Source organism: Anopheles gambiae, chromosome 2 (assembly GCF_943734735.2).
Source record: "Anopheles gambiae chromosome 2, idAnoGambNW_F1_1, whole genome shotgun sequence".
In the NCBI taxonomy this organism is placed as follows: domain Eukaryota; kingdom Metazoa; phylum Arthropoda; class Insecta; order Diptera; family Culicidae; genus Anopheles; species Anopheles gambiae.
In genome coordinates this window covers 87,245,612-87,272,404 of record NC_064601.1, presented here as the reverse complement: position 1 = coordinate 87,272,404, position 26,793 = coordinate 87,245,612, and the positions used below count along the sequence as shown (strand labels likewise).

At 46.1% G+C, this 26,793-nt stretch overlaps 1 protein-coding gene across 12 annotated transcripts in view; it reads left to right on the top strand.

The window, feature by feature from the left end:
- Positions 1–26,793, top strand: part of LOC1276344 (nuclear hormone receptor FTZ-F1) — a 124,994-nt gene that overhangs the window by 89,717 nt on the left and 8,484 nt on the right. For all 12 annotated transcript variants that reach the window (XM_061641447.1, XM_061641440.1, XM_061641443.1 and 9 more), the window contains 5 exons: positions 14,929–15,176; positions 15,258–15,625; positions 16,461–16,659; positions 26,340–26,598; positions 26,681–26,781. In XM_061641447.1, coding sequence (XP_061497431.1) covers positions 14,929–15,176; positions 15,258–15,625; positions 16,461–16,659; positions 26,340–26,598; positions 26,681–26,781 — 1,175 coding nt within the window. The remainder of the gene's footprint in view (positions 1–14,928; positions 15,177–15,257; positions 15,626–16,460; positions 16,660–26,339; positions 26,599–26,680; positions 26,782–26,793) is intronic.

The window sequence follows — 26,793 nt, the reverse complement described above, 5'->3', positions numbered from 1 at the left end:
CGCGCCCAGATGATCGGGAAAACAAGTGGCAAAAACAAATGCGCCCTGTCATGAGCGGGCAACAGCAGATCGGTGACACGATCGCTGCACCACAGCCCCGTGCACCGTGCAGAATCTGGAATGTCAATCCGGTTTCTGAAAGAGGAGGGAGGGGAAAATCGAATCTTCGTAAGCGTCACACGGCACGGTGCAGTGCAGCGGCGGAGTCGTTTCGAGAAATCCCGCCGCCGAGTTTGTTTTTATGCCGCGCGATCGTGTTCTTGTTTCGTGGCCGGGGCCGGGTGCAAACAAAAAAAGGAGCCATTTCGGTGTGCGCCTCAGCTGCCAGCGTGTCGGCTAGTCCTACTGCGGCCTATTCTGCTGCCAACCCCTTCTCCCAACTCTGCTTAAGTGAGCTTCCTTCTATTTGGCACCGGGGTTTTTTTTTTTTACTTCTAATGCATCCGGATTGGCGCTGTGCAACGTCTGTGTGTTTGCGAGCTGCTGCGGTGCAACACGTTGCAATTGTGCAATTCTCCAGCCGCACACACACACTTGCTGCATGGGTAGGAGTGGGTGCAGTTCTAGTGTGCAATTGCTGCCTGCTACTCCTCTCCTTACAGGTCTCGGTCTCTCTCTCTCTCTCTAGCAGTAGATTCTGTTTTATGGTCGTTTTCAATTTTCCAATCTGTTCTCTCTCTCTCTCTTTCTCTTCTTGCTTCTCTGGGTACTTCCTTCCCTACCCAAGATGTGGTAAAGTGTGTGTGTGTGTGTGTGTCTGTCTGTGTGGTTTGAGGCCACAGAATTTTATGACCATTTCGGGCAACCGGACGCGGACGGGCACTTGGGAGGGGAGTTTTGAGGCAAAAGGCACCGTTTTGCTGAACGGCACAGTTTCGGCGTTTGCTTGTAGTGGGCTGGGACGGGGAACGAAGGATGGGGGTTTCAACTGCATTCCGCAAACCGCGCCGCCGATACATCGTGATTCGTGAGGCGCGCTATCGAAAGCGAGGCGCTTAAGATAAGGAACGTTTTTTTTTTGGTTTGCAAAATGCATCACCGCAATCGTTAAGAACGAAACGCAAAAGGTGAACTCGCGCGATGGTGGTGGTGGTGGGGTGGCTTGTTGCTGTAAACTGGTTGAGGCGGTGGGAGTTTCATTCTGTGGCCACCACCCCGCACGTTCAATGCTCTCTCCCCTTTTGCTTGGGTTAAAGAGTTCTGTCGCTGTCGAGAATGTTGCGAAAGTGCCTTTTCGACTTGCCGCTTTTTTCTCACTCTCAATTTTCTAATGTAATGTATTGGGGTCAACCGGGGTGTACGATGTGGTTCTAATAGATGGACTTGAATTATGCTTGATTTTTATTGCTTTTTGGCGTTCATTTTTTGTACTGGCTGCGCATGGTACGATGCATAATTCTGTTGGCTATCAAATCAATTCTTACCGTCGCTGCTTAAACGTGTTATTGCAAATTATAAAACCGATCTTTACGTTCGAATATAAACGCCCCTCACAGCGCCAACCACATTCGCATACTAACGTACCAATTGCATCAGCGTTACTTGCTTGCGCACCACCGCGTTACGCGCCTGAAAAAACTTTCGATCAAAACTCATTAGTGGTCTATTGATTTAACACGAATGGTATACCGCTCTTCTCGTGTGCCTCGTACCCTCAAACCCCGCAGGAAAAAAGTCTCGCATTTCAGGACCTACTTTCCGTCCCGGAAGGTGGTCCGCTTTTTAATGAGACGGCTGACGACGGATCGGGGAGCACTACTACAGCCAGTTGTGCAGTGTAGCACGGCAGGATTTACACTTCCTTGAACGATTTAGCTTTATGTTTACCAACAATTTAAACAAAAAAAAAAAATAGAGGATTTCTCACGCAAGAAGGTTTTTTTGCTCTCTCTCTCTCTCTCTCCACAACTGGAACGGTCATTCCTGGTTTGCTTCGTTTGTTACGTGAAGAGTCCACGTGATGATGGGACAGAACATAAAGCATTTTGGCTCGGGGTTGTTGTGGTTCGATTTTTCCGACCGTCCTTTTTCAGGTCGCGAAGGGTTTTAATTATCACGTGCCAGAGATGGAAGAACTTTTGACCTCATTGTGCGTCCTTTTAAATATTTTTAAATGTTCTGTAAAAAGAACATTCTCCTTTACCTGCATTTCTTATTCACGAGTGAATCTACAAAAGACAACAAGATTAACATTGGAAATATGATAGAAATAGCAATTTAAACTCAATAAAATATGTTATAAATGTATTCTAGTATGAAAAAAGGAAATCTGTTGCCCTCATTGCATTTCATCGCCATATTGTCACAATGATGTCGCTCATAAGTTCATCCCGCTTATCGCAGCTTCCATTCCACTCACCACTCAGACCGCTCAAACGCTCAAAGCGATCGAAACTTTTACTAATTGATGGTTTTATTCCCATTCTCTGTTTCCAGGTATGTTGTTACGATCGCATATCCTGTACTTATGGTATGGTATTCATTCCCCATATATGTGTGTGTGTGTTGTGTCCTTTTGTTCCCCGTGTCTGATGCTTGATCATCGTCACTTCCGGCAGTCAAATGCCACCCCGCTTTGGCGCTTTGTGTTTCGATTCTCAGACATCGATAATCCATTTCGACTTGACTCATCTCGGTCAGACACACATCAAAGAGTGGACCGATTTCGCGCACCAGACAGGGCTGTGCCTCCCTCCCACCTCCTTAGGCAATGATGTCGAGAATTGCAGGAATGCAAAAAAAGACGTCGTGGCCCGCGTGCGCGTCCCAGATTATGGCGCGAGGGTGTTTTCTGTGTGTGTGTACTTGTTGCTCTCATTCAGTGAGAATGTCGCTCATCGGTGAGAATGTGATTGTGTGATCTTTCCCTCGGGAGCTTCCTTACACACAACCGTGTGTGTGTGTGGTCTGGTGTCCCCATTTTTACCGCACCATGCGACCTTGACCTACTGTTTGGTTGGTGCGCTTCCTTCAAATATTAGATTAACGAGCGTCAAACAGAAACTCCCGAAATATGGCCTGGCCGGATGGTGGCAGAAGCCTGTGTCTGTGTTTGTGTGTGTGCGCGGGTATGTGTTATTGTTATCTGCGCGATAGCAAACTCACACTTGAGCGGCTGTCAGTCGGTTTGGACGAATGATTTTTAAACGAAGTGACAGACGGGCGACGGGTTTGACGAGTCCGCTTTATCAGCTGCAGGGAATTGAAAATTCTTTTTATAGCCCTCCCCCTTGCACCGATTTCGTGTTTTTTTTTTGGTTTGGGGCCGCCAGGGCTTTATTACAATTTTTGCGTCGCGTCGAAAATCTGAAAATAAAAGGCAACCCCTGGGCAGTAATGATGAGGGGCAAAGGCACTAAACGGAACAGCTGAGCGCTGTCGGGCTAATTAGTATTGGGTGTGTTGCGCTACGGCAAATGGGAAACGGCCCGTTTGTCACCACCCCACTAAAAAGGTGCACAATTTAGGTCACAACCACAGTGGTGTCCCAGTGTGGCGACTGTTCAATAGATGCACATTATTCTTCTTTTGCACATCTCGTGGCGCCCTGTGAACCGCTTAGAACGCGCAGCGCTTAGAACGGTCTAGAAGGCGTTGCTGTGTTTACGCTTAGAATCTATGCTTGTTTAAGGCCGTTTTCTCCCCTCCCCCACCCAGAGAGAGGGCGTGAGAACCAACCAGCAAGCAGCGTGAGTCCCAAATCTAGAGCAAACCGTGTACGCGTGTAATAGTAGTTAGTGGTTGTAGTAGTAGTAGCAACAGTTGCCATTCATGTACGCGCCATGATTTGGCCCCGTTCTTCGTCCCCTCCGGTGCGTATATGTTGTTTCTGTGTGTGTACTAGGGTTTGATTTTTGTTTACATTGCGTAGCGTTATTAGGGTGATAAGATTAGCGATTGTGCCAGTTTTTGCACCGCTTCCCTCCTCCACCCTCTCGGGAGGGATGTTTTCCACCCTTCTTCTTTTGGTTCTTATTGGGTGGGCCACCGCGCGCACTGCGCGCCATCGTGGAGCCGGCTTGTTTATTCGCGTGTTTTTGTGTTGTTGTTTCAAGCCTGTGAACAAATGTTTCTGAAAGGGGGGGGGGGAGATCTAGGGGCTTCGATGTTATTGTCGTTTTTTTGCGTTTGATTTTGTTTTTTTATTCGCTCTTCGTGAGGAGTAATTTTCCATGGATCATTTTCGGGTATCAGAGTCGGGTGACAGGTAAACAAAGGGCAGGAGACAAGAGGTTATAAACAGATGATTTTGATATAATGTTTAGCGGGTTTTAACACTTTAAGCGCCGCGTCATATGATTTCGTATGACGGCTTTGCTCACCACTCAGCTTTGTATCTGACGCTCAGTGATTCTCTTGAGAACGAATGAGGTAGGAAAGAGAGAACGAGAACGACATGTGCTACGCCGCTTATCGCAATGAAACAAAAGAGTGATAACAATGGCCCGAGAAACTGTCGCTCTCATCGCTCTCTTGCCATGCGCTACGTGCTCACTCAAAAACTGTGACGTCAGGCTGGCGGTCAAAGTGTTAAGGGCTTTGTGGTTGTTCAATCGACGCTCCACTAAATAATCTAAGCCCTTGTGTGTCAGGCTGACTCCAATCCATTAGAAATTTCCAATAGGAATTTCCAATCGAATTTCCAATTTCCAATGAGTTTGTCCAAAAAAGATACTATGGAGTCCAATTCTCATCTTATAATGTTCATTTCTCTATTTAGAAAGAGTCAAGAAAGTATCCCACAGCTATGAGAACTCCAGAAAAACCCTGTATTGAGAAAGTATTTTCTACAAACTACTGGGCAGCTCCATGACCCTGAAAGAAAGGTACAAAATGGTGCTCAAAGGATTGACTATTCTGCAATTGTCAGTGCAATATTTTGATACAAAATTAAAAATAAACGTTCTAGGAGAGTATTGTTCCATAGAACACATTCTTTTGCCATCTTTTTCAAACATGTTGTTGGTAAAATCGATTTCAAAGCTATAAGCGACTGAAACTTCTTTTGATTTTTCACCCACGTGTGAAGATTCAATTAACCAGATGTTGCATGATGCCTTACGTACAAAATCCATCTTCTTAAGCCACCACAGTGCCCTGTTTAACCTTTGATTTCACTCTCAATAGTACATCTTCTTCCATTGCTGTTCGATCTTCACTCCACGACAAACGAAACGCATTAGCGACACTCGCTGAGGTGTGAAATAAGTGTCGTTGTGTGTGTGTGTTTGAGTGTGTGCACAACCCTAGTTGAGCAACCAGCAATATTGGCAGCATCAGCAAGCAGTCGTCAAAACCATTGATGCCATTACCGATCTTTCACCGATCACACATATATTATACAATATTTTACCCGCCGCGATGCGTATTGGCAAACCCCGATAGACGGAGGGGGCTGCACCAGACGCGGAACTGCCGGTGCACTTCCCTCCTCTCGGAAAGTGTTTGATGCTCATTAAAAAACGCACCACAGTGTCGTCCGGCGACGGTGTACCGTGCGGGGCTTCAGAAACTTCACAAACGAGTGCGAAGAAGCGCCCATTGCACAATGCACTTCGGCGGAGCTATTTGCGGCGAAGCTTCAAACACACCGTCACACACAGACACAGTCTCATCTAGGCGAGAGGAAGATCCATAAAGTTTTAAACGCGTGTGCTGCTGCTGTTTGCTCGCTGATGGATTGCAGTTTTGCAATTATGTGTGCCGTGTTGCATACTTGTTTGCTGTTTTCTCGTACTCTCTCACTTAGCGGCCTGTCATCAACCGACCTGTGGGGGGAGTGTTGGTTGTCGATGAAGATCTTCCTTCGCACGTCGTGTAGGAGAGTGTAGCTTTACTTTCGCAAAAAGTTCGACTTTTCAGCAAACTCTTGTACCAGAGGGGCTCGATTATTTACACTATTTCAATTGTATTAATCAACGAACAGGCCCGAAAAGCAGAACGCATTCCAGGTGTGAGGTACGATGTGCCCGGATGGTGCCCCACATTTGTGCCGATGTTTGTTGATTCAGTAAACGGTGCCATCGTAATCGACATCGGTCACGTACCGGTGCGGTGGTGTGTATGTCATTTTGCTAATGACATTAGCGAACCGAACGACAACGCGCGGTGCGAGAGCTGTCATTTTGGAAGGGCGCGAAATTGTCGGAACGGGCTTACCGGTGAGAGTGAATGGGTGTCCGTTCACGTGTATGTGTGTATGTGCTAGCTACCAACAAATTCACCCGATTACATAAGAGCTGAACGTTTTGTTTGACTTTGAGGTTTCCACTCGCGCCATGTTTTGCTGCTGCTCCACACCTCGAACGATCTTCTCGCTTGATCGATCTTTTGCTCAATCGGTGTTCGTTTTCGGTTGTGCCACTGACAGCAAGCCACGGTGAGGCCAAATTAATTTGGACGTTTCTCATCTCACCTCGAAAGCTCATCATCATTACACAGCTGATCGCAGCGGTTCGATCGTTCGATCGATCACATCCATAATTCGATGTTTGATCGACCAATTGGGAAATTGAATGGTGTGGGCCTGCGTACCCCGGGGCTCAAGTTTTTGTTTTCCGTGGCATTGGCCCACTGGTGGTGAAGAAATTATTCACGCACGACTCGCAAACCATCTCCAAATTAGCCGGAGTCGGAGCTTGACGCAATGCTAACGAAAGCCACCGGATTCGAGATTGGCAATTGAGATGAAGTGTGGCGATGATGGAGAAGCAAAAAAAAAGGTTCTAAAACAACCGCCAGGCGTCATTAAGAAAGGTTGCCAAATAGCAGAATTGGATGTGCAAGATGGAATGATTCGCCAACTGAAGATCATCGGTTTCGACAGTTTGCCTGCTGGCTGCTTTTGTGGTTTCTTTTATTGCTCCCGATCGTGAGATGTTTGCTCACATTTTCTTTCTTTGCTGTACTATTGGGGATAGTTTTGTTTTTCACGAAATATGTTGCTCAAGCATTGCCAAACAATGAAGGAAAATATGAAGACACTTCAAAACTAACATAACAAAAAACTCAATTCTAACAGAAACTACGTCAAACTGTGTGTCCCTACACAAGTACGGCTCAGCTTTCAGCGCCAAGCACAAACACACGACTCACCGACGCCTTGCGTGACCCACCGCCACCATCTTCGGAAGCTTCGCGCTACTCGGTGGGTCTCGAAAATGTCATGCCGATAATAATGACAGTGTCGTGAATGGAACAGTCCGAACGGGACAAGAGACGAGGGTGAATAGGTGTAAGAAGAAAAATGTGCTACAACCATGGCGCACGGGGATAGAGAGCACGGCACCCCGGCATTGCAAAGCAAACAAATGATACCATGCAACAACAACAACAACAAAAAGTAGACACAAATTGTGAATAAAACAAGAGGGGAAAAACAGCGACAACCCAAGAGGAGACGGTATTGATTTCAGCCACCTTGACCCAAATTCGGACCCACGGCTAGTAGCGTGTGGCGTTCATTAGAAGCTTCGCTTATAGCGATCGCGTTTCCAGCCACGGAACGTTTCGAATTTTCGTAACACTGGTTGGGAAGGGGAAGAAAAATAAATATATGCGTCCATTTTATAATGCGTAGGTTGTGAAATAATGTCTATTGCTAGCATTGATTAGTTAAAAATATCCTGATTTACTAATAGGTTAAGCATAACAAACCGAAAATCCAAAACAACATTCTCACAAAGCTACCAACGCGAAAAGCCTGTTGCATTTCTAACGTTTCGCTTTTTCCTCTCAAATTACGTCACTCGTCGCACACCACCACCGAGTGCGGTGCAAGTGCAACTGGATGACATTGAACGGTGGTCAAACGCTGGCTGGAGCGTCGTTTCCTCCAGGAACTCAACCACTGCAAGAAGGTCGGAAAAGTTGTCGGTCTGAGTCAAACCGGGACGCTGCAAGCAATGAGTGGGGTGTACTTTTTCGCCCCCTACCGATCGCATGCTGCCCCGTACTCGCATCGACAGTTTGCATTGCTAAGCGTCGTGTGTACGCTGTTGGTTTGTGTCAGCTCGGCACACACTGCATGCCCCAGTAGCCGCAGGGTGCAGCCCGTGTGACGTTGTCGCCGAGAATTGCGAAACATAAGCCGCTCGTTTGCTGGCAGGAGAGGGAAAGAAAGAGCGGACTGGAGAAGGTGCGAGAGCGAGAGAGAGAGAGAGAGAGAGAGAGAGGGAGTGTAGAGTCACCGAGATAGTGAGCAGGGCGAGAAAAGGCGAAACTGGTTGGCCGCGCATGTTCAAGATGCTGCGGACGGACCGATCCCATTATGTGGTGGAATGAAAAGTGAATTCACAACATGTGTGTTGAGCAATCGGTATCCACGCGGAGTGGAAAGCAAACACATCTGAAAACGATAGACTTGCCCACTTAACTGATTTGTAATAGAGGTTTTTTTTTCATGGATTTAAAGTTGTAGCGTTATTCGTTTTTAATTGCTGGTTGTTTTTCATATCGAAGCTACAGATTTGTCACAAGCTTTGATGCAAACTGTAACGCTGTGGAACAGAATAGATTAATCCCTTGCCATGTCGTTTATATGCTGCTGTAAACCTCAATCTGTTGGAATGATCTGATAGTGTCGCGTCAAGTGCTTGGGTTTGTATACGTTTAGTCATGAGTTCGAGCCCCGTTTGAGTGGAATTGTATGAGAGTTTTCTACAATCAAATTGAGATTCATTTGTTGAATAATAATTAGTTCTTACTCAACATTGTTCTGTACTTGTTAAAAGAAAAGTAATAAGAAGAAGAACTCTCGGCTACATGTGTCAACTGAATGATTTAAAAAAAATAGTAATTAGAGAATATTTCCCTCTATTTTGTCCGATAACACTTTCTAGCGTGCTTACCCAACCCTTTCGTCTCATTGTTTTACTATCTTCATGCTTCTTACGCATTCAACAATTCAACAGAAAAGCACACATACATCAGAAACAAAATTATTATTTAATCAACGATCTTCTGCGTCACCGTACCGACGGGAAGAATCCTTCACAACGGCAAACGCCGCCACTCAAAGCTAAACGGCAGCTCCGTTCGGTGTACAATACCCGGAAAACTCCTTCCCAGCCAGCAGCCAAAACCGCTTTATAGAAACCTAATAACGCAGCCCCGGCCACAGTGGCGTACAAAATAAATAACACCCTAATTACATTACCACCCCGTGGGTGGTGCGTTGAAGGCTGCAGCATCCCGTCTTCCAGCATCTCTAAGGTCGGCTCAAAAAAAAAGAAGGAAAAGAAAGAAACAAAACAAAAAACTCCCAAGACACATCTCCAGATGTTGGCGCACGCCGCCACCGACAAACCGTGCCAGTGCGCCGCCTTGACATTGGCCCAGATATGTGCCCAGTGTGCCCGGGGGCCCGAGGGCCGACCGCGCAATTTCTCTCTTCTATTACCGACGCTGGTAATAGTCCCAGTGCGTCCCCCCCATCGTCTCCCGGCGTCGAGGGGCGGGTTTGCCTCTGTAGACGCGGAAAATCGTGACGCGAACTGGTGGAGAGGAAGAGGTAAGGAAAGGGAATACCGCCAGTCGCGTCTCTCCCTGGTTTTTTTTCTATCGTGACATTGGCGTACTTCCCCGAACGCGGGGAACGCGGGGTATGAAGTAATAGAGTTAACTATTAATCATCGTTAGTTTTCCTTTTCGCCCGGTGTTCGCTTTTCTCTATGCCAATTCGTATGCACAGTGGAGTGGTGGAGGAGCATGGAGAAGGGGTGAAGTGGAATAGGAGGATGGGAGGAGGGGGCAATAGTTTTCTTTCTCTCTATTTGCTTCAGCTCTTCTCGTCGCGTTGCTTTGCCGGCGGCCGGAGGATGGTAATGAAAGTGAAAATTCCACCGCCAGCACTATTATGCAGCAGCGCTCGGTCGGTCCCGCGGGGGGCGCGTTGTGAATTTGCCGTTATGCAGCTGCAGTGGATGCAGCTTTGGCTTTGACCTTGCGATCTATTTTAGCGATCGAATGGGTTGTGCACGATCGGGCGGTTTTTTAGTTTTTAATTTTATTTACAAACTGAAATTTAGAAATTATTGCATTGCATTGAATTGGCTGGGGGGAAAAATGCATCCAATTTATGCATTTCCATTACTTGGTTTAATGGTAATGGCACAACGCGACATGTTCCATTTTGTGCCACTCTCGGGTGTCAATATTTATGTATCAGTTTCATAATAAACTCTGAAAGCCGTTCCACTGGCGCCCTTTAATGAACTTTGTGCATTAGAGCGGTCGGCCAAACGAGACGCAAGTGCCGCTTAGTTTCGTTTAGTATGACCCGGTGCAACACACTCACACACACACACACATCCATTGCCATTTTCTCCCTGTCCATTTCGAGACAATTCATTCGCTTGCAAATCAATTTGCTGCACTACTCTCCCCCTCCCCGAACCGGGTGCGTTTTGGCTGGCTCAATTTCTTGCAATCATTTTTGAGATACATTGTGTGTTCGCACTGTTGTGATTTCCTCGTCACTTTAATAAACCACCGCGTCACCCAATCTCCGCAAAAGCCACAACAAAAGAATCTCGCCACTTGGGAAACAACCACCATCACACCATGCAATCGGGGTGGACAACTCTGGCGGGGTGGTTTGTGGTTGTGTCTCTCGATTGTGGGTCACGCCGCGACGCCGTACGCGATGACTGCCCAAGACCCAGCGCTCTAGGGGGCTCTAATTCAATTACCCAGCGTGTGCGTATGTGTGCCTGTGTGTGTGTATTACGGCAACATACGGCAAGCCTAATGTGAAGTCGGCTAGGTTAAGCTCCAGATTATGGCAGGGCTCAAGACAGGGCTGAGAACATACAATTGCAGGCGTGTTTGGACACTGCTCGCTGTGGTCATTGTTTACTGCCGGGCGTGGGTCATATTTAATTCAAGTCGTGCCTTTTTTCTGCTCCTTTCCCTTTCCTCCCGTGGCTCATGTTGTACACGTCGTCTCCGTATCATAAACAATAACACGGTCGTTCGCGCGCGTTTGGGAAGGCAAGAAGCGTTGTGATTGCAGCTCTCGACGACTTGCAGTCAAAACACAGTTGCCGATGACGCGTAGCGCGTTCAAAACTGACGAAACGCGCGAGATTTTGACCAGCGACATTACGGGACGGGTGCAAATCTGGAGATTCGTAACATCGGTTTTCACTCTCCATACATTCATCCAGCGTTACTTAGTTTGGCGCCGGCGTGTAATTTATTTCCCATTGGCATGCTGTTGTTGTTTTTTACCACGCAATGCACCAGCCAGTGCGCGCGTGTGTGTGTTCTATTATGACCAAAACCCACCGTGGCACCTCCGTTCGTTCGTTCCGTTTTATGTTGTGCTTCGTTGCATAAGAACTGCGCATGCAACACATCAGATAATGGCTGCAGCTTGTGCAATTTTTGGTGCAGTTTCACCCGAAACGAAACAAAAATAAATTGAACATCAACCGGAAAGCCTCCTTCCCCTCCCAATTGTGCATCTCATCTCTCCCTTAATAAAAAAAAGCCCAAAAGGGAGGATGAGGGCAAAAATAGCCTTCGCACGTCTGGCTGACTGGCTGGCTGGCTGACTTTCTCCGCATTTCTCATTTTGCGTTCATTTCCTGTGCCGTCGCAGCACTGTCAAGCCTATGGCTTGGATGAAGGGATGCCTCCAACCATCACAGCCACAGCAATTTGGGAGAGGGAGCGTCCAAATTAGCACGCGCTCAACCAAAACGGCGCATGAGAAGAACCTGAGGCGTAAAACACAGGGAGGGGGGGAAAGAACTCTTTCCTCCCCCCTTTTCGCAACGCGTTCCATCCTTTCAAAAACTCATCAACATATCCCGAGCATATCGTGTCCTCGTGCCGGCATCAACACCGCGACAATTCGCACTTTATGTGTTTTTTTGCCCCCTTTTATGGGTGGTAGCAAGCAAAGTGCACGTGCAACAAGTCGGACCCGGCCCAGTGCTCGGTTCCAGCCCGGTAACCACCCGCACACAAACACTCCACAGGGATCGTGTTTTTTTTTGTTTTTCCGTGAGTGCGGGAGACAACATAAAAAGATCATCCATCCCTGACACAGACATACACACACACAGACATAAGTGCATTCCGTGTTGCTCCGTGTTGCAGTTTACGGTTTCGGTTTTTTGGTTCGGTTTTCCAATTTGGAGCTATTTTCGAAGCATAAAGTTTAATGATTGCAAAAGCCCCGTTAGCGGGCGCACACGAACGTGCCGGTTCGGCGCACATCTGGGCCAACCAACGAAAAGTGCATGTTCGTCTGCATGTGCATTTGCAAAGGATGTGTCATGGAGGCGGGAAAAAAACAAAAGGAAGCGGGGGTCGCTGTCAGAAGTAAACCATGCACCGTGCCGTAATTCTTCCCTTTTTTTTTTGGGGGGGAAAGTGTGCATCACTTTTTTGGGCGAGCAATTATAGGGATCGTTTTCTGTTGCAGCGAGTCAATGGTGAGCAAAACGTTAAACTAAAGAAACGCGGTTGACAAGCTACAAAACACAGGCAGCAGCGAAATAATTAAAATTATATTTGCAAGATTTTATTTGCATGTAAAAATAGGTTTGTAGAAATAGGTTTTCTCGGAAAGTCGTAAACAATCATAAAACAAGGAATGTTTTTACATGGGTCGTTATTAATGTTTAAATTAATAAGCAAAACTGATGATCGAAATTAACATCGAAGCATGTCAGTCTGCGGTAAACTGCCTAATTGTTTGCCTTAAGCATTTGTCAGCAAAACTGGGTCACCAAGGAGCAATACGTTTACAACGGAACACAACCTGCAGCCCAGCAGTGTGTTAGCAGCATTTCTTGACGACTTTTCCTCTTACTTTCCCTTTCTCTGTTAACCCACAACAACCCGAACGGTCCTCATGTTTGCTGCGAAAGAATTTAAACTACGTCTACGGCTTGTCTCTTCCGTTGATTAAATGAATAGCAAAGTGTGGAAACATTGCAAGAATTTACCAAAAAAGCAACAACAAAAAAACCTTCTCAAAATAAATACGCTGACACAGTCACCTTTATTGTTTAAGCGTCGCTGGCGAGCACTGTGCCGTTAGCTGCTTGTGTATGTGTTTAACCTTTTGCAGATAAAACAATAGACAAGGAAAAGGGAAGAAAACGTTCGGCAAAATAGAGACAGTTTTATAACGGTTTCGATTTGGCATTGTAGAAAATGTAAAAACTCTATCACAAAAAGCAACAAACAACGAACCCTTTGCGGGTCCATGCGTAAAATAGTGTGTTTGGAAAAAAATAAAACATTAAACAATTTTTAAACGCAAGTATAACGGTTAAAAGCACCGTAATTGTTTGCTAGAGGACTGTTTTGCTATGGCACAGTGTCCACATTCCGCACCGAAGCCAATGGTCCGGCGTTCCGGAAGCGGACCGTTCTTTTGTGGGAAGTAAGGCGCAGAATGCACCGAAGACCGTTTGTGCGAATGTTATCATAACAAGCCGCTTTGATGATGGCTAATTGGCAGCTTCGAAATTATTTCCCTTTTTTTAAGCACACACAGACACACAGACACTCATACGAAATGATGAAAAGTAACGTACAACAACCACAGGCCCCGATCATATGGATGATTCCGGAAACAAAAAATGCGACAAACCGGGAAGTCGATTAATAGGTCGTCAGTGTGTATAAATTTGTCTTCTTACTCCTTTTTTTGGAGGGATCATTCTTCTTTTTGTGTTACCATATCGTGTGCTGCCGCTGATACTGGTATCATTAAAATGGCACCACGATCGCGTTAATCGCGAGCGAAAGTGGCGTGCTGACGCGGAACGGCTGCCACGAAACTGTGACAACATCACCTGCCAGTTGGGGCGACCCGTTGCGTAATCGAATGGACAACGAGCGTTTTGAGTGGAACGATTATCGAAACTACTTTCTGAAGTGTGTTTTAGCTCAGAAGGATATGTATTTTCATGTGTTCAATTTTAAGGGATATTTTACAAGACACACAGTTAGATATGATCTTGTCTAATAACGGACCTTGGCGTCCGTCTGGCGGCTATCTTTTGAGGGTAAAATATCTCGGCCCCACCGAATGAAGAAGAAGAAGAAGAATCCAAAACTGCATCCCGCGCTCGATCGTGAGAACGGAGGTAGGCATTCTACAAAAATATCAAATCATATTGTAAAAGAAAAACGGATCCCTACGGAAAAGATTTAATAACCTCCTTGGATGTGTGTGGGGAAGAACTTTACAAAAACTGGGCAGCTCGGCAATCCCTCAGTTGGTTGAGGAAGACAGGGAGGGAGGTTGAAAGATCCTTCTCCGTAAACAATAGCCATTTGTTGCATCTCGCAAGCGTCTAAGCGCAGGGCGTTGTCCCCGCTCACTGCAACAGCGCGAGCACATTCTTCCCGGAAGGTAACGGTTGCAAAGAATGGGGAGCATGATGCACCGTGTCAACGTTTTTTTTCGATTTCTGTTCTTCCCGTTTACTACCGTTCGAAGTTAAAACGATGTTTCAAGCAAGCGATGTTTAGGGCAAGAAGATTGTGATCTTTTTGGCAGAAGTTGCGCTTAAAAACAAAACATAAAAAAGCAGAACGCCCAAAAGGGACTACGATTTCCAGGAATGAATGGATTGTTGCAGAAAGACAAAAAAAAACACAGATATCATCTTTCCTGTTTGCCTAACATCCCGTTAGAATTAGTTTTGCCATTCTTTTTTGTGCTCTCCCCAGTCCTCGTTTGACCTACTTCGCACAACAAATGTGTTTCTTGTGCTGTGGAGCAGCATTGGGGCATTTTCTACGGTTCATACTGAGGAGCTGCCACACTTCTAAAGCATCCCCATACCACGTACATTCTAGAACCCATTTCATCCATATTGGTTTTATTAATAACATTTCTACAATCTTTTTCCCCCCTTTCTTTCTCTCTCTCCCTCTCTTCCCGGGCACTGGCAGCCGTGCGAGCCGACAGGATGCGCGGCGGACGAAACAAGTTCGGGCCCATGTACAAGCGGGACCGGGCGCGGAAGCTGCAGATCATGCGCCAGCGGCAGCTCGCCCTCCAGGCGCTGCGTGGCTCGATCGGCGGCGGCGTCGGCATCGGTACGCTCGGTTCGGACGGCGTTTCGCCCCAGTTGCAGGGTATCGATTACCACCAGCCGTACTCGAGCATGCACATCAAGCAGGAAATCCAGATACCGCAGGTAAGTAGGCGATCAGTAGGTGTGCCAACCTAGGATGATGGCTGTACATTAACGCATTGCTTCTTTTCTTCTGCTCCGCAGGTCTCATCGCTCACGTCATCGCCGGATAGCTCGCCGAGCCCGATCGCGATCGCACTCGGCCAGGTTAATCCGCAGACGACGATATCGCTCAGCAGCACCGGAGTCGGCGGCAACGGTGGTGGTGGCGGTGGTGGCGGCGGCGGCGGCGGTGGCGGCAACGGTGGTGGCAGCAATGGGTCCGGTGCCGGCACCGGCAGCTCCAACTCGAACAGCGCCACCAACATCCAGAACCCACTGTCCGACTCGAAGCTGTGGATGAGCGCCAACTCGACGACCGCCTCGCCCCACTCGCTCAGCCCGAAGGCGTTCAGCTTCGACTCGAATCCCACCAGCACGGCCGACTCCGGCAACCCGGCCGACACCCTAAGGCTAGTGTCTTTTTGCTTGCTTTGTTTTATGCTTCCCTTATCCAACCCACTGTGTGTCTGGTCACAGGATGACTCTGTCACTAACCGTTATGGTTCCTTTATGTTTTTAGAGATTGCAAAAGCAAATGTGCCAAGAAAATACTATCCCACAGTTGCAACAAGTGTTCATGTATTTGATGGATTGGTATACAGTTTTTGATTGGAAGAACAGAGCAAATGAACTGTTCAAGTTTTCTAAAATGTTTCTAAAGCAGCTTTCATGTACTTTTGCATTATTTGTTTGTTTTTTTTTACTTCATTTGTTAAACTGCTAATTCTTCAATGTGTTCCATTGATTTAAATATTTGTTTTTGTTATTGCAATTTTCGTACTTTTTTGTAGATACTTTTCTATTATTTTAACTTAATAATGTATTTTAATTTGTATAAAAAACAGTCCTTATCCTCTTCTGTTATGTATATATTTATGAAACTGTATTGGATAATTTAACTTGTTATATGTTACACTAACACAAAACTATTACCACGAGCAGCATTAATTAATAGTTTTTTCTCTCTCTCTTTCTCTGTTTCTCTGTAATTATTGTTGATCGTCCTGTTTCATCCTGTTCCCGCAATCTCCCGCAATCTGGAATCGTTCCCCCAAACACTGCACAAAAACACAACACGATCGTGCGACAAACAAAAAATTGTTTAACATGGCACTTTCGTTCTTCAAACAATTCCACCCAACCAACCGATTTTCTGGACACATACACACTTATACCAACACACTGGACACCACCTGATGCCCGCAAAATTACGCTTTCCCGGCCCGTGAAATTCACCATCTCCAGGGTATCGCCGATGATCCGCGAGTTCGTCCAGTCGATCGACGATCGCGAATGGCAGACGTCGCTGTTCTCGCTGCTCCAGAGCCAGTCCTACAATCAGTGCGAGGTCGACCTGTTCGAGCTGATGTGCAAAGTATTAGACCAAAATCTGTTCTCCCAGGTCGATTGGGCGCGAAATACGATATTCTTCAAGGATTTGAAGGTAAGTGGTGGATTTTTTTTAATTGTATTTACGGATAGCAAAAAAAAACGAAAGAGTGTATGGTTGATCGTAAAACATTTTGCACATACAAAGCTGGCAACAACTTTTTGCGTTGTAGCAAAAACGGGGGGACATCATGTTGCGAGAAGAACCAGCAAACAAAAAAATGTACACACACACATGTACAAGAGCAGCTAAAACAAATCACCTCTCACAAGCTCACTCTCAATTTCCGTCGGTGACCTACTTGTGAAGCTGAGCCGAACCATGCTGTGTGCACCGAAAGTTGAATGAATAAAAGCGGACCCCAACGCACAATAAACCGACGAAACAAACAAAAAAATGGCAAAACGCACACTTACGCACACGTGTGGACACGCTGGGGATGAAAAGAGGGTTGGTCGGTCAGTCGGTCCATTAGTGTGGACTCAAAAATAACGTCGTCAAAACAAAAAAGCGACGCGGGGTCATCTCGCAAGAAAAATGAATTTTCAAATGGCAGCAGCGAGCTCCCCTTCCAATCGCGTGTGTCTTGCCAGACCACCACCACAACCCCGTGCTGTTTCTTATGCGTTTCCATGTGTGCGAATACGTTCAATCAGGCATGTGTGAGTGTGTTAGAGGGTAGTTTTTTTTTTTGCTTGCACTGTACACGCACTCTGGCTTTTGCAGAACCTGGGTAAAAGAATGGTGCCACTTATGCAGTGCCACACCACCATCACACAGCAAGCAAGCAAGCAATAGGGAACGGAAAGGGGTTGGGCCCCTGTGCCACGCTGTGCCGAGATGGACACAATGTTGTCCGGCAGCTCTGAAGGTGGAGGGGGGTTTGTTGGAGGGTTGTATGTTTATTACTTTTTGCGCTGTAAATTGTTGCTTGCGTGCTGTAGGTTGGGGTTTGGTGTTTTGTTTTGCACTTACCACGGTTTAGTCCGTCGTACGTTTGGGTGGGAGTTGCAGAAATCTCTACTACAAATGGTTACAATGGTTAGGCACATGGAACAGAAAGACACAGTAGGCACAAAGTAGGTGTGTGATCGAGAGGGGAGTTATGATCAATCTAAGATCGGAAAGGTTCAACCTGTTTTTGTGTCCGAGCGTGTTCGTATGGTATGTAAAATATTTCCGAAATTCTGGGCACAATCCAAGAATGTAGCCAATGATGCAATGTTCGAAGTATCGGAAACGATCTAGTACTGATTTTACTTCAAGATTCTCTGCCGCTGCTATAGCGCAATTATCAAGAGGCCAACCTAACGCACCACGGCTCATGCGATCAAATCCAAGCCAGACCCGGTTTAAGACTCACATAATTCCTTTTCATTTCTTCACTTGTTTTCAGCAAAGTTCGAAAGAATTTGACATATCTTAATACTTCAATTTACTTCATTTCAACTTAATTCATCATACGCCTTTTTGTCCTAAACCTAATTGGCTTTCACGAATTACGTCAGTTTTTGCGCGATAAACGAGTCTAATGTCTTGATTCGTTCTTTTGCATTAGATATTTTTTTGTAATTGCTACTAAACAGTGCAATCCTTCCCTAATTGTGATGTCAGTCCCATAGGACCAACAATTTACGAAAGAGATTTTATTTAGAAAAATGGGATTTCGATTGTACATTATTACTAAGATCTCAACAATACTCCAATCATTTCTACTTCAAATAACAAAAAACTCATAGTTTCCACATGGGAACATTCGGCAGTTCATTAAGAGATGTAGGTCAATCAAGAGTTGAACGGTAACACACACCACATGTGACGAGGATTACATGAGAGAGTTCCCTCCAAATAAAAAAAACACACACATGTTCCAAAAGTACCCAAAAACTGCCAACAGCACCCTTTGCACCCTTAGAAGGAGTCGTTAGTGTACAGCTTACTGTGCGTTGCCATAATAAAAAAACCCCTCACATCACCATGGAGTGCGCTCTCTAATGAGCCCTCATTTCGAGTTCTGTTTCCATGGTGGTGAAGATAACTTGTTGCATGTGTGTCTGTCTGCACACTGTACACGTACATCTCCGTACGTACGTTGACAAGCGGATGGAGGGTGAGGGGAGGGGCATAAATTCGTACCCGAAACCAATTGCCAATCCGGTGCCGGGCTAGCTGCTGCCCTTTCGGACAAACCATGGTTAGGGACAGACCATTACAGAGAGCGAAGAAGCGATCCACTACCGACAACCGAGACACTGCAACCGTTTAGCGTAACATCGGTCGGCTCATCATTAGGAGCGTGTTTAGTACCATGTGTGTGTGTGTTAGCGTTTGGTGTTTCGTTACCTCCGTCAGAATGCTTCCAAATTCCACACAAACACACTCCCTTCCCCTGCTCGGGCGTGCCATTCCGGTTGAAGGAAAAATCGAACAACCGTTTGCATTCGATGATTGGCAATCGGCGAACGCTAAAAATGCGTTACAAGTGCAATAGAGCGTTGGCGCAAATCCCCCCTCTATGTGTGTGTGTGTGTTTTCTCTCGCTCTCGAAATAAAGAGAAACAGCGAGAACCAACAAGAATGTGTTGTGCTGAGGCAAAAGTTTCACTTTTCATTGGTAAAACCGCTCAAAGAAACACTTCCTCTCGCGAACCCTTTTAAGCGACCCCTGCTTGGGTTCGCTTTCCGCAATGATCGAACCGGCTCACTCGCGCTACGGTTTATTCCATAGTGCTAGATCGGTGTCTAAAAAGGAGGTAGCAAAGGGAAGGAATTAGAGAATGAATTGCTACCGCGCGGGGTGAGGTGGAACGGTAGAACCGGACGGTCGGAAAATGCATTTCTTGCATCGTGTTTGCACCATCAGCATCGCGTAAATGTACTCGCGTGAGCACGAATAAAGCCGGGCCAGAGAACGTGTTTCGCACGGGGGTTTTTGCACGGTGGTTTGTCAGGTGTGAGCCGATTTCGGCTCGCGCACACATTCGGCACCGAGCCTGGGTGCTGAGGAAGTGGATTAGATTTAAAAATAAAGGCCCCCCCATCTACCAAACCCGTTACTGCGAAAGTATTTTACATTGCAAGCGTGCTGTGACGGGGAGGGTAGATAGTTAAATCCATCCACCATCACCCTCATGCTGGAATGCGCCCCGTGTGTGTGTCCCGTGTGTATGTGTGTTTTTGTACGCAGATATGTGCACGCTTGCGTGTTCTACATTATGTAATTGAATCGATTGAAGGTATTTAACCTAATTTCAGCTCCGTACTTCGCCTGCTCTCATTCTTTCCTTTTCCGTGCGCCCTTTGTAAGTGTCTCTTTCCTGCACGCTTCTTCCGGTTGCTAGGGAAGACGTTCTGTAGTATGGCTTTTGGGGCTTTTAGAAAAAGGAGAATCAAAAATCGACCGCCCTCCTGTTGAGTGTGGGCTAGATTGATTGGTCGTTTGAACTTAACCTGAATTCGGAATTGCTTTGCAGGCTAGCTTTTTTTTTAGAAACTATGGTTTTGGTTTACATATTTTGCGATGATTGTAAGCAACTGTGGTTCTCATGACTTACATGTGTTGTAAATCATACAGCTCCTTACTCTGACAAGTCTGTGAATAAGAAGCTGTATGTCGTACACATAGCAACGCGACTAGCAGCGTAAAGGATGTATTGTATCCTGGTCACGGCACCAAACGACGAAGAATTTCTTTAATGAACAATTAGGATAAATAGGGGACAAAGTGGGTTTTTAGTGTAAATGAATCAAAATTAATGATACTTTTTATTCATCTAACATACTTTTTTCGTATATAATGTATGCTTCAGATATACAGTGGCGAATTAAATTGAAGGCACACTCAACATATTCGACGGTTTTTGCTAGTATATTGACCAACATATTCCAAGTTTTTCAAGCTCACGAAATAGATAAAATTTGATGAAAAATGAAACAAGTTTTCTTGTTGTACAAATCCCACACAGCTATTCCATAAATTTTGTGAGTCACTGTAGCATCGAAGACCTAATATCGGTTGAACGGTTTGTCAATGCAATAGCGCAACCATAGAAATGTGTGATCCTTTCAACCAAATCGATCTACACAGATCTTTTTAACGACAGGTCCTATCCACCCAACCAACGAAATCCAATCGCACCCCAGACTCTGGCCCCCAAACGGTGGACTTAATTTATGGCTGATTAATAATTCATCGTCCAGAAAGCAAACGTCGCGTCCCCCATCCCTCCCCAAACCCAACAGCTGCTGCTGGTGGTGGTGCATATTCTGTAACTTGTTTAATTTTGTTTTTCGTTGCTTTATCATCTGTGGTCCGCGCGGGTCTGGTGTGCAATCAAGCCACCACACACAGACACAAACTCCAAAGCCTCCCCATACCGTTGATTTGAGACACCGCGCATTGTGTCTGGACCTTTTTGAAGCGCGCGAAGATGCGTAAAGACGCTTGAATCTCTCAACGAGTGCGCGCGAGCGCGATGGTTGCGTCGTTGTTGCGTCCTTTCCTTGCCAGAGCTTTCCCTTTCGGTTGTGGAACGCCTCGTCACACAGCGGCAACGAAAATCCGTGTCAAGGTTGCACGATTTCACCACCACCATCGGCCCCGCTGCGGGGTTTCTTTTCTCTTCTTAGTACCAATATATATTTATTTATTTATTTTTTACCTTCTTTCGGAGCGCGTTGTGTTGCGTTATTGGAGCACGGGCTCGAGAGCACCCGCTGCTTTGCTGGGTGGCGCAAACGTGTAAGGCAAAGGAAGCTTGGGGCGCATCTCCGCGCGTCTTTTGGCCGGTGTTGCAAGTCTCGCGGGCAAAGTCGACTAAAATTAAACCATTTTCGGTGGATGTTGGGCGTTTGAAAGTTTGAAAGAAAAACAAACAAATCTTTACGCATATGCTGGGGAAGAACTGTTCGTGCAAAAACTCGGTGTAATAAATGCCAACGCAAAATGATCACCCAGACAGTGCTGGATCCCTGCAGTCTCCCATCGCTTGGGGTTCTCGAGCATGAAAAACAGAGGTGGCCACAGAGATCCGTAAATCAAAACCACATTCGTCTGATTTGGTGATTTATGCGCGTTCGGTCTGTGGCGCTTTTACATGGCACGCGTTTGTGCGATCGCAAAGCGTGCGTCCCCAAGAGAGAGAGACGAAGCAGAAACTCCATCTCTGAATCTTCATCATCTGTTTTGCCACCCCATCATTTAGTGCGTTTGCGTTTTCTGCTGCCAAAAATGGTCTTTTTCAAAACCGAAAAGAAGTGATTCAGTGTTCCTTTTTTGTTGTTGTTGTTGCTGTTTTTGTCGCACAATTTCGTAAATCTCTTTCCAATGTGCTAAAATTAGAACGCACAAAGGCAGGCGCGCGTACTCGGGCCGTACTGCGGGGTGTGTGGAATGATCGAGAAATACGATCGGATTTAAGTCTGGCCCGATCGTTCGCCAAAGCTGCGGCTTACGGTGGTACTGGAAATCTCCGACACCATAATTACATGCACATTACATCGTCTCTCTTGGCCGACCGACAGTCGAAGGCCGCCAATCGTCGTTCCCCGAGTGGCGTCCGGAGTGGCGTTTTCGGAAGGACTGCTCCAGCATGGTATTGTCCCTCACTTTACACCGTTTTAGGTAGCCGATTAAATCGAACCCTGTACACTAAGACGACTGTCTGAGACTAAGGGCAGGAAGGGCTGTTGCAGAGTGGTTTGTTTACCAGCCCTACACGGTGGTAAATACGGCGGTCTCACGTTCGTTCGCTGTGTTCCGGTACGAACCAGTTCTCATGTGCTGTTGTTCTCGAGCCGGTAGAATTATCGCTCCTGCCACCTGTCTCTATCTCTCGCTCTCCACCGTTAGCGCTGCTATTGAGGGGAGAACGATTGATGATTCATTTGGTCGCCGAGCGGCTATGGAGCTCCCCGAAAATGGTTACTCATGTGCGATCAGAGGCGAATGGCCAAAGTATTGTTTTTGAAGTCTGCGTGGCGCGCTGTAAACAGGATGTAAGCAGTGACGTCTCTAGAGGGGTCTCTCTCTCACGTTTTATGCAAAACAAGTAAACAAAAACAAATTTTTGCGTATATCCAATCTGAAGAAAGGGTTCCAACATGTTGTAAATCTGTTATTAACATTATTTATAATTCTATACAACTAAGAAAATAAAGTCCAGGCCTCAATAATAAGGACCTTAATAATGAATACGCACCTGAAGCTATACTATGTCATGCACTGCATTAATGCCCAAAACGGTGCCATTTTTCATACATGCATTGTCAAGTAAACAGTCTGGAATTCGGTCAAATTAAAAGAATGAGGCCATCCGATGGGGGGAGGGACCCCACCCGAACAGCAATAACTAGAACACACCACTTATTGTAAAAGGATTCCTTGGGCGCAAACCTTTACCCACCTGCCCCAATTTGAGGAGGCCTACATTGCGTAATGAAGTAGCGAAGTGCGTTCTACTTTTCCCGTTTTTTTATTTTTACTTCCCTCTAGCGTTTCTATGCCATTTTACTCACTCCACTCTCTGCATCTCCTTTGAGCAGCTTAGCATACAGTAGTTTGGTTGCCTGTGGCCTACTTTCAACAAAAAAGGGGGGAAGAGTGGCTCCCACTTCGGCTCCTCATATAGCTGAGCCCCTCTTGGTAGAATTTTTGAGGTCCTTTGGCTTCCCGTTTTACAAAAGATGAGAAAGTAGCACAGGCTCTCCGGCAGGCGCACTGATGTTCTTCCCATAGAAAGTGTAGCAAATTTTGCTTTTGTGTTTGTGTCATCCCGGCCTGAAGATATTTCTTCCTCGCTAACCGTAGGATACAAGTGAGGGGTGGGGAAGATTGGAGCTCTTGTTTAGGATATTATGTTTCAGCATAAAACAAAACAACAACAGCAAAAAGTAGCCGAACGAAACAAGCAGCGTGTAAATAGCCACATCCTTCCATCATTATCATCATCATCAGTGTGATCATCGTCCTGTCTTCATCTCATCTTGTGCATCGACAGCATCATTTAAAACGCTTTGCCAAAACCGTAGGATGAGGTGTGAAAAGTTGCAGAAAAGTTGACGGAGAGGTCCAGAGATTGGCACGGCAAGGGTGTAGAAGAAAGTAAGATGGGCCTGATGATGAGCAGAACCTACTGCCTCTCCCTTCCATTCTTCTGACTCATTTAGCCAGTGACAGTGGCTTTTGTGCTGCATCTAACAGCTTTTTTTAACCCACCCATTTTCCCCATAGAACGATGTAATGCTTTCACTTTTGATGCTTTTTTTCACTTTTGTTTCGATTGCATCCCAACTCGGTAGGCAAAAATGCACGCTAAAGAAGAGCTGATGCAGCTGCTCTGTGTGTGTGTATCTGTATGCCCACGTGGGCATGCATTCAATCAAGAAACGACATAGAGAGAGGGGATAAGAAGTGGGATGTATGGGTAAGGGTGTACTGTGTACTTCTCATATCACTTTCATCGAAGCTAATATCGCCACAGGACCCGGCTGAAAATAAATTTCCTACCACTAGATCTAAACTGGGTCATTGGGTCAGAGCAGTGTAGTGGCAGGGCAGCGGGAGTAGGAGTGGCTCGGCAAGGATGTGCAGTGTATAAAAACGGGGGTATACCTCGATGGGTTCTTGTGAAGGCGCGGGAGAAAGGGTTAGAATAGAACGCTGATGGGAACGGGCAGCTGGGTGGAGGCTTCTTTATTCAATACCCGAGCAGTGGTGGATTTAATCTGCTCCATTTCAATCTTCGTAAGAGTGGAGAGGCCGATCCGTTCGCCTGTGCTTGTGTTTTTTTTTTGTCTGTGCTAACAGTGTCACATGGCGTTGGCAACGTGTTCGGTGGCGCATGGCGCTGAGAAGAGGTATTCTGGGAAGATTCTACGCTGCTAGAGGGATGGTTATTGTATGGAAGCTTTATTTTAGGATTACTTTTTTTAGCGCTATTGAAGAAAAAAAATCGATAAATCAGGCGTCACTTCAATATTGAGGACACGAGCCAGCACTAAGCAAGATGAAATTAGCGTTATTCTTGATAAATAAGGCGTTTTTGGATTACTCAAACGATTAATTTCATTTTTTAACTGAAGTCTTGAATGGTGAACTGAAATGCAAAACGCAATGGTTTGAATATTTTAAGTACTAAAGAGTTCACCAACAAGCTTTGTCGCTATACAAATTATACTAAAATTCATACGCTTATTCCTACGATAATTCCTACGGCTACGGCTACGGCTGCACATTTACTATCGAGTGTGGTTTGTCGACTGAAACTGGAACTGTAACGATCTAGGTGCAAGTATAGTCCCGAACCAGTCTCCTGTATCGTTCCGAATCCGGAACAGTTCCAGGTACTGTTCTTGGAAATGAATGAAATCGGGAGCTATTTCTAGATCGGTATGGGTCCATGATTGGTTCCAGGACTGGAATGGGTCCATTATAGGTTCCAGGACCAGGATGGGTTCATTATTGGTTCCAGAATTGGTATGAGTTCATGATTGGCTCCAGAACCAGTAGGGGTTCGTGATTGTTTCCAGAATTGGTATGGGTTGAGTATTGGGTCCAGGTCGGACATAGGTTCACTATCAGGTCCTGAACCGGCATTAGGTCATGTGAAGTTCTTTAACTAGAGTATTGGTATTGGTAATGTATGTTTTGGTGTCAGTACCAGTTTGGTTTTAGTTTTAGGTATCTTAAAGGGTCGTCATAAGTTTCTCATTTCAATTGGGTTTTGAGACCATTAATTTCGGGGTACTCTTTAGAGTAAAGGAGATCATTGAAATTTGAAAGTCCTGTAATTTGGCAGAATTAACTAGTTGTGTAGCCCATTTTGGATAGGAATATTCGTTTCAAACTCTGCAAACCATTCGCTTGGCAAAATGAATCATTACCTCATTCATTCAAACAGACCACTATTGTCAATCTTGTAGCTTTATGACGAATTAATAATCCACCACCACCACCACCACCACCGCCCATAGCACTCGCAACAATTCCCAATTTTCACAGCGATCATTTCGATGCTGTTCAACGCTGGAGAATCATAAAAGCCGTTGTGCAACATGTTTCGTGTCCAACCTTCTGGTTGTATGTGCTGAGATTGGTTGTGAGTGAAGCCGTGGAAATTAGTCGCGCACCGAAAGGAAAATGACACGCGGCTGCAGAACGTACAAAGCAACAGCACCATCAACAATGCAGTAAAAATGCACCATGGAAAGGGGGGAAACCAGCAAGCAAGCAAAACAAAAACTCAAGCATTTAATGAGTAATTGATCGTAAATTGAACTGGCCACCGCGATCGGCAATGGAAACGAATCACCAACGGTTCGAGCAGAACATTTTGCGAAGTTTGCGAACGGTGCGAATTGGAATTGCGCGGCGGTGATGCGCAAAAAATTGACAGACGAGATTTCGAAGATTGGAGTAGAGAGGGAGGGAGCGAGCGCGAAAGATCTGGGAGAAAATCTGGGCCATGGTCAAGTGATTGTTAGGGGCGCTGCTTGCAAAGGCCCCCGTTTACCAAGTGACTCGCATCTCGCGAAGTCTTCTTGGGGCCTTTTTCCTCCCGACTTACAGTGAACGGCGACGTGTTGCAATGTTTTTTGCATTATTTTCTTCTTTCTTTTGCTGTTAAATCTCACAAGGACAACAAGATCGTTGTGCGTCTTCCAATCATCTCGATCACACTCGACACACACGCATACTAAACGAATGTCTTTCTCTCTTCTCCTATCGCTTGCAGGTTGACGATCAGATGAAGCTCCTCCAGAACAGCTGGTCGGATATGCTGGTGCTCGACCACATACACCAGCGCCTGCACAACGGGCTGCCGGACGAAACCACCCTGCACAACGGGCAGAAGTTTGATCTCTTAGGTTTAGGGCTGCTGGGCGTGCCGAGCCTGGCCGAGCACTTTAACGAGCTGCAGAACAAGCTGCAGGAGCTCAAGTTTGACGTCGGCGACTACATCTGCATGAAGTTCTTGCTGCTGCTGAATCCCGGTAAGTGAGACCGGTGTGCTGATCGATGCCATCGTCATTGCCATCGTTTACTAAACTTTTCTTTTCTGCTCTTCTTTCACAGATGTCCGGGGGATCACCAACCGAAAGACGGTCGTCGAGGGCTACGAGAACGTGCAAGCGGCCCTGCTGGACTACACGCTTACCTGCTATCCGTCGGTGCCTGTAAGTAGTCGC